Below are 8329 nucleotides of genomic sequence, written 5' to 3'. Positions count from 1 at the left end.
GCATTAAAAGTTTTGGATCAAGCTGATCTTTGTTTTTTTCCCTTCATTTACGTCTGTATGACTTAATCAAAAGATTGGATGTCAAGTAAACAGTATAGTGGGCCTTAGGAGGATTTTAATGGTGGATATCCAATCACTATTGTTTTCGTGCGGTATGGTCCACCTGAGATTTATATCCTTCGTATTTACGGGTACAAGCCCTAAAATGATCTTTAAAAATGGATGAACGGAATGGATGAAACACATGAATCAAGGTGGGGCCCACAGAGTGGCTGGTGGCAGGGGGAGTAGCCAATCCGTGGGTGGTGTGTACGTGGGGCCCACTACTCCCGATCCTTATGAACTGGTCAAAAGGGCAGCTATCATCCACCCATTGTAAGCTGTTGTGAAAGGCCCCTCGAATCATGCAAAATGGCTTTCACGATCTCCCCACCTCTCTCTCTCTCTCTCATAAATTCTCATCCCCACATGACCATTTCCTCCTTTGTACAAACTCATCCAACTCCCCACATTTCTCTCTTTCCATTTTTTCCCCATTGAAAGATTCAACCCCAACTCTCAAAAACTACAAAAATAACACCCACTTTTTTCATCTTTTACACCATTTTGGTCCCCTTTTTTCAATTCCCCTTTATGGGTTTTCTTTGTTAGGGAGTTTTCTTTATTGGTTTTGTTTTGGGTGGTTTTTGTGTTTTCTTCTTTTCAGAGAATTTCCTTTTTATTGTCGTTGTTTTATTGAATTTTCCTTTTTTGGAAGCTGATTTTCACACCCATGTTTTTATACATGCACCCTCTTCTTTTCCCAAAATCCTCTCTCAAGAAACCTAGTGTAGCCATCTTGAGGTGTGTGTAAAAAATTCTGGGGTGTAAATATCAATTCTCTTTCTTTTTGTGTTTGTTGACTTTTGGGTGTTTTTTGTTTTTTGTGTTTTTCTTGGGTTTTGATTTGTTAAGTTTTGTTTTATTTTTTGTCTTATCTGTCTTTTGTCCTGTATTGGGTCTGATTTGTCATTTTATGGGGGTCATAAATGTCTGCGAGTGTTGGGGGTGCTTCTAGTTCAAAAGACATGGGATTGGATGAGAAGAAAGTGTCTGGTACACCTGAGGAGAATGGAGACTCAGGTGCACCTGCGGAGAATTTCAATGGAGAAGAAGAGAGATTGGACAGACAGACAAGTGAGGTCTCTTACGCTGAAGAGGAAGATGATGACGAAGACAAAAGGACGGCCATTGTGCTGGGCCCACAGATTACTCTCAAAGAGCACATGGAGAAGGACAAGGTTTGATACTCATGCCCCACGAGAAATTGGACATGTAGGATCATGATCTATGATCCGAACCGTTCATTGGGTTTTTCGTGCTGTGGTTTGGTGGTACTGCGAAATTCTTGGTGATCGCATGATTTTAACCGTCGGATCTTTGATATCTGAGTGAACGGTTGAAAAGGGTATCAGAAGCGGTAGGAATTGAGATTGTTGTCAATGTTTTAATGATGGACGGTCCGGATCATGGATTTTTGTGCCGCGTGTCTGATTTTTTTATTTTTGTTTATTTAGATCTTTTTTTCCTTCTTTTCATGGAATAGGATGATGAGAGCTTGAGGAGGTGGAAGGAGCAGCTTCTAGGGAGCGTTGATATGGAGTCCGTTGGAGGTATGTTTTTCCCCTGGTCCATCTCAGTGGGCCCCACAATGTTACCATCCGTCCATCATACATCCAATGAATCTCTTTCATATATCATCTGATCCCTTGAAAAAGTAGGATCTTTTGAAGGTCATTGGGGCTAAAACCATCTTATCCAATCATCAGATGGATCATACCGTAGAAACAATGGAAGGGACATTCAATCAATGTGCAGTTCTGGACCACCTGATTAAATTGGTTTTTGCGGTTAATTACCCTCCAATAGGGGCCCTACCATTTCAATGGCTTGGATGTCAAATGGGCTGACAATGTACTGACCAGCCCAACCATCTAGGTCAGGGCTTGGGCTCCAAAACGTGGCTCGAAGGCTAGGCCCATGCTTGAAATCTAGCCTCCAATAGCCCCGATTCAATCATCAGGTGGGCCAACGTTATAAAACAGGATTAACGGTTAGAATATGCTTGTGAGTAGTTACATTTGACCTACATGAATAGTTTAAAAATATTTGAACTGAGTATCTATTGAAGCTGTTTATTAGAAGGGATTTATCAAATTTTAAGATTGGACTATTTTAAACCTTTGATCATTTGAATCTTTTCCTTAGAAAGTTAGGCTAAGTGGTAAATACCGTTTGGATCAAAATCATCATCTTTTATTTTTCTATTTTCGGTAGTTTCCACTATAGTTTGAAATCGCGGTTTGAGTTGGTATCTAGCCAACTCAACTCAACTCAGCATTTTTAATAATTAAATTTAAATTATATAGCTTATGTGGAATATTTAATATATTTTAAAATAGGTATAATATATAAAATATCCTAAATGCTTGGCCCTCCAAAGCTAGGGTTTATAAGGCGGAGGACCAAGCGAGGTCAATGGTGAATGCTTTGGCCTGCCTGTTGGCTCAGTTCGATGATCAAGTAGGTTACTGCTATACTAAAGAGAAGTATAAGGGTCCCATTCAACTTTCATCTATAAATAAAAGACTTTTTTGGGATTTGGGTTATGTTTCTATTGTCAAAATCTTTTAAATGATAGGATTTGTTGGAGAAGATTTTAAAAAAAAACTTAAATTAGACCATTATAAACCTTTAATTATATCTTTATTTATTTATTAGACCAATCCAACCCCACCGTGTACGGCTACGGCTAAGGCTAAGACCTTTTTAAACCAGATTAAGGTTAGGGTTTGGGGATGGCAATGGGCTACCGAGGCTAAAACTGACTTGGGTCTTAGGCCGAGCCTGGCCCATTGCCACCCTTGCTTAAAAGAAATTGCGTGATTGATTCTTTGTAACGCTCTAAATTTCAGGGGTTGAATATGTACTTAAACTTTGATATTTTGAGTGTCACTTATGCTTTATAGAAGCGTGATCTTTCGATATGTTTAACCTAACATCCGAGCAATTATACAACTAAGCTAAATAATGCAACATACTCTAAAATAAATGCGTCAAAAACTAGTAATGAACTAAAATATTCGGTTGTAGCTAAGTCCCTAATCGAAGGGAGAAGGATAAACGCTTCTGATATCTCTCTCTCTCACTTTCTCTTCTTCTTTCTCATCTTTTCCTCTCTTTATTTCAAGGCTAGGGCACAAATTCTTAAGAAGAAACGAGGTGAGAAATGAAATGATATTTATAGTGTCAGAATGTGCATAAATGGCTCCAATTGTCCTTTGTTCATTGCAGTAATCCTAAGAGATGTCGTTTTCGACCAATAGGATCCATCGGTAGGCATACGAGCCAATCTAAGCCATGGGATAAGTGTCCCACTAAGAGATCTACATTTGGACACAACTATCCGATGATCGAATGTGTCGATTAATGAGGAATGCCCTAACTAAGATTGATGGTCACCAACCGTCGATTAGGGTTACAACTATACAAATGTGAGTAGTGTAATTATCTCGATCATTGTCCTAATTTTGGTCATCATCCAACGGTTTTAAAGCTACAACTTCGACAAAAAACTAAGAGGACTAATTTCACTTAAATTTAGGTTATCACTTAAGGCACTCATGCATTCGACTTGTTGGTCAAAGTTGAGCGACCTTAGACATTATCTCGGCTCAATATCTGCGATGGATATCAAGCCTGATAAGACAGACGTTATTTTATAGTCTCAAGTTTAATGGACCATTAATATTTGGTCTAGACCTAATCTGGTTAATCAGGATATTTTCGAGATAAGTTAACCTTCATGATTTCTCACGGGCCTCAATTAGTGTCGGGTTTCCCTAAATTTGCAACCCTACTCATTCACAATTAGCGAAACGGCATCCAACTCTAGTTATCTCAAATTCGTCAATTTTGGCCTAATTAGGGTATTCAGTTGGACTAGTATGACTCTCTGACGGTCCCACTTGTGGACGTAACAGTGTTTCGATACACAATTTCAGGGGATGCTACATTCTTGCCTCCCTCCCTTATTTTATTTTTATTTTTAAAAAAAACATAGTTTGGTCAAGTGATCAATTAGGTCGGAGATACTCGTATGCGCACCTGACAGAAAAAAGTGAAGCGAAACATAGCGATTCTAACAATTTTAAGAGTTTGGATGTGAAGCTTCACAGATTGAAAACATAGCCATGCGGTGCTGATTTGCGAGTTAATAGAGTTTTCGGGTCAACTCGGTGGATCAACTTGGCAGGTCTTGTCGAGTTGAGTTGTGGGCGGGTTTTCGAAGAGATTCGGTACAGAATCTCATCAAGTCAGGCTGACTCAGCCGGGTTTTTAGTCAGATTAGCAAGTTTTAATACTATGCTTTTAAGTATGTAAGCAACAAGATTATGATTATGGGCCACTCATGGTGATCTTGGGCCTGGCCCACCCACTTAATCATTCTCAATGATTTTATTTTATTTTATTTTGATGATGTAGAGAAGCTGGAGGCAGAGGTGAAGATCTTTGGGATTTCAATCCTATCACCTGATAGACCTGAGTTGGTTCTAGAAGTTCCGGTGGTCCCGCAGCCCAAAGGCTTATTATTTACGCTGAAAGAAGGTAGCCGTTACAGCCTCAAATTCTCTTTTCTCGTCAGCCACAACATTGTCTCTGGCCTCACTTACACCAACACTGTTTGGAAGACTGGTATGAAAGGTAATCCTTTTTTTAAAAACTGTCCACTAACTCGCTCTGTGGACCGTTCATCAGCTGGGCCTTCAGGTGCCAATGGCCTGACCCGAAAATCAGACCCGTTCGTTCATCGAGTGGGCTGATCATGGACCGTCCAGATTATTGTTTTGAACATGGACTCCCCATTGATCGGCTGGATTTTCGGGCAAGATCATCTGTAAGTGGCCCCCACGTGATGGACGGATCCATGTCCACATGTGGGCTCAGTCATGCTTGTTCAGAGCTGATCTCAACCGTCAATCGAGTCTTGATCCCATGAGCGATTCAAACCGTTGATATGATGGGCCCCACTGTGGATGCCATATTCATGGAAATAATCTCCCGTAATGGAAAATCCTAGCGTTGAATCTTTGTCCACTATTCAGGCCAACTTGGACGGTGGATGTATTCTCTTTCTTAATCATCATTCTGCTGGCCCCCGAATGAAGGGTTCGGATTGGCGAGATTTCATTCCGTCCGAAATTCATAGTAGGGCTACCAAATTAACGGTTTTGATAATCGAACCATGGGTCCCATTGTATAGAGTGAAGATATTCCTAGGTAGAGCTGGACAAAATAGACTCGATTCAGTGGATTTGACCCATTCAGACCCGATCAGAACCGAACCGACAGTCTAGATCAGTGCGGATCGGGTAGCTCCATCCAAATCCGAATTCTTTTTGGGTCGAGTTCGAATTGGCCCTTATCTGGCCCGACCCGACCCGACCCGAAAACCCAATCCGAATGGATCCAGACCGATTCGATCCTACCTGATCCGGAGTAGCTCTTATCGATACTTTTACTTTTCCCTGTGGTATGGTTCACTTGAGCTTTGAATATGCATCGGATTTGAGTTCAACCACTAAAATGATTTGCAAAAACGAATGAACAGCATAGATAAACCACATGCATTCAAGGTGGGCCCTAACAAGCTAGATTTCGGATCAAATCGGGTTAGCCCAAATTCAATCCGACTTGGTCCGATGCCTACCTCTTGGGGCATAGCGCTGGGTGCTCCTACATTATGCTCTACCTACACGCCAGTGCGCATGCTCTGTGGCACACGTGTGTAACATCCGAGCAGTCCATCATGTCGGCCACCCTGTTTAGATTGCGTAGCCCAAAAATCTGGCAGTTTAAATTAACAGGCGTACCACAGTGTATAAACAAATGAACGGCTATAAAAACTTGTTTTATCCATCAATTTGTACATTCGCTGTGGCCCACCTGATGGACCGATCTGATCTTCCACACGCAATGAAATGTAGATGGGGAAGGCTATACACGCGTGTAGGCGTAGAAAACCTCTTACATTGCGTGTAGAAACCATCTCTCACCGTAGTTTTTGTTGGGGAATCTGGATTTACCCTCAACCAATCAACGGTCAGAAATGGTTTCCACGCCAATTGGCACGCGTGAACCGTGTGTGATGTGATGTTCTCATTTCAGTGGACAGCACAAAACAAATGCTGGGAACTTTCAGTCCTCAATCAGAGCCGTACGTACATGAGATGGAGGAAGAGACCACACCCTCTGGCATGTTTGCTAGAGGAGCATATTCCGCAAGAACTAAGGTACACATACCCTGAGCTTTGCTAAGTCCACGACTGCCAACATGGCACATTTCCGGAGATCTGAGCCTTCCATCAAGTGGGCCAAAATTTTTCTGATCTTCTGCATAAAATCAGGCCATTTTTTGCACATCGGACGATCCACAGTGCAAGGAACAAAACGAACGGTAGAAAATAATCGTATTAGCTGTCCATTTGTTTCGTAACAGTGGCCCATCTAAGTTATGAAAAAACCTGATTTATGCACTCTAACCAGTGGGATCCACCTGATGGAGAGCCTAGATCTTTCACACGTATCATGTCAGCACGTGTGCTTGAGTGTACATGGGCAGCTCCCTGCACTCGTGCGTGCGGAGCAAACATATGAACTAGAGGATACGGATGTAAATGGGCCGGGCTCGGGCCTGCAAAACAGAAAATTGAGACGGCCGGTCCGTCGATAGTTCAAAATCATAGACAAGATCAAGCCCAGGCCCGGCCCATTGACACCCCTAAGGATAGATGTTTGGGAAGGATTTTGATTAGGATGCGTTTGGTTGCACCAATTATCATGATATTCTAAATAGAAATTTCATGATATGTGGTGCAACTAAACGCACCCTTAGCCATGAGGCCCGTGGTTAGTTCTACTGGAATTGGGCCCAGCCCTGGTCCAAGACATCAGGTTATCCAAACCATCCAAATTGCGGGACGCACTTCGGAAGGATAATATCACAAAGAAATACATTGATGAAGCAATCCTAACCGTCCATCTGGTGGCTATCAAATGGATGGTTGAAGTAAAACATCGAGTGATCCTAATGCAATGGGATGGATATTTGGATGGTGGGCCTAGCCCCATGGTTTTAAGACTCGTCCGAGGGACGAGTGGGTGTGACTGGGACGAGTCAGATACAAGTAGCTGAGTCTTTTAACCATGCCTGGCCCAGCCCAATCTTTCACTTATGGGCTAGATAGTGGGCCTGACCTGGCCCGACCCACTCTCATCATCTACGCTTGATTGAATTAACTACCAACATCCAATTCAAATTAGCATCCAAACGCGCCTTTAGCTTTTACTGTAATCTGCAATTGTATTCATGATCAGTTCATCGACGATGACGACAAGTGCTACTTGGAGATGAATTACACCTTCGGCATCCGGAAAGACTGGGCCTCAACTAGCTGAAAGTTCCAATGTGGCCCACTAAGGCCCATTCGTGACCATCCGATCGTTTATGTTCCGTCTTAAGAGAATTTCGTTGCAAATCGGCATGTTAAAGTGTCGCCCTAATTCTGTAAACAGCTCCCTTGCTGCCCGAGTATGAGATTTACGGCAATGTAGCACCGGAATCCGGCACTCGAAAGTCTGTGGGGGCCCGCAACTTTAATAAGAGAGCTTGGCTATGGATTTTATTTTTTATTTTGGTATTTCCTGCATTTTATTGAAACCCAAAGTAGGTGAATGAGAGACCATTGGTTTGCCATGTTGGCTTCATTTCTGTCCTTCAATGAATTTTGAATATTATATGGATTATTAAACCGTGTGACTCATTGGACTTGACTTGGGCTGGGTCAAAACCAATCCGGTTCGGTACCCCGAGCCACCCTTGACTCAGGTGAATTGGATCGATTCAGCCCGGACTTGGGCAAGTCACAACTCAACTTGAGCCTGAATGAGTCGGTCCAAGTCCCCGAGTCGGACTCATCCTAGCTGACTTGAACGAGTCTAACCCGAGTTGTCGGTCTCATCCAACTCGACTCAGACTCAGTCCTACGGATCTGATTCAGAACCAACCCTCGGCTGAAGTCCCAACTTGAGTTAGGACTGAACCAATTAGTCTGAGTCGCCGACTCTTTTAAACTTCCTCTCTCTATTTCTCTCTCCCAGGGCCCATTAATAAGCCTGGCTCCGGTCAGGCAAAGTCGAAATATTGAATAGGCGCAGCCCAAACAGCTCAAAATATAAGTAGAAGCCAACCAAGGCCCTACTTAGATTAGGTGCAGTCCATACTCATCCA

The 8329-nt window shown here is 42.6% G+C and overlaps 1 protein-coding gene across 1 annotated transcript; it reads left to right on the top strand.

Annotated features, from left to right (window-relative positions):
- The first annotated feature begins 369 nt into the window (after positions 1-369).
- LOC131229546 (rho GDP-dissociation inhibitor 1-like) lies at positions 370-7850 on the top strand. The gene is made up of 5 exons (XM_058225536.1): positions 370-1280; positions 1586-1652; positions 4525-4743; positions 6208-6332; positions 7417-7850. Exons 1-5 carry the CDS (start codon positions 1029-1031, stop codon positions 7495-7497), a joined length of 744 nt encoding a protein of 247 aa, XP_058081519.1. The 5' UTR covers positions 370-1028; the 3' UTR covers positions 7498-7850.
- Positions 7851-8329: the final 479 nt, after the last annotated feature.

Source organism: Magnolia sinica, chromosome 16 (genome assembly GCF_029962835.1).
Source record: "Magnolia sinica isolate HGM2019 chromosome 16, MsV1, whole genome shotgun sequence".
Classification (NCBI taxonomy): Eukaryota; Viridiplantae; Streptophyta; class Magnoliopsida; order Magnoliales; family Magnoliaceae; genus Magnolia; species Magnolia sinica.
Note: the sequence above shows the minus strand (reverse complement) of the source record. Positions and strands in the feature narration are given on the sequence as shown.

Coding starts and splice junctions, on each gene's coding strand:
- LOC131229546 (XM_058225536.1), top strand. CDS start 1,029: ATGTCTGCGAGTGTTGGGGGTGCTTCTAGTTCAAAAGACATGGGATTG. Junction 1,653..4,524: donor TGATATGGAGTCCGTTGGAG/GTATGTTTTTCC, acceptor TTGATGATGTAG/AGAAGCTGGAGGCAGAGGTG. Junction 6,333..7,416: donor CATATTCCGCAAGAACTAAG/GTACACATACCC, acceptor ATTCATGATCAG/TTCATCGACGATGACGACAA.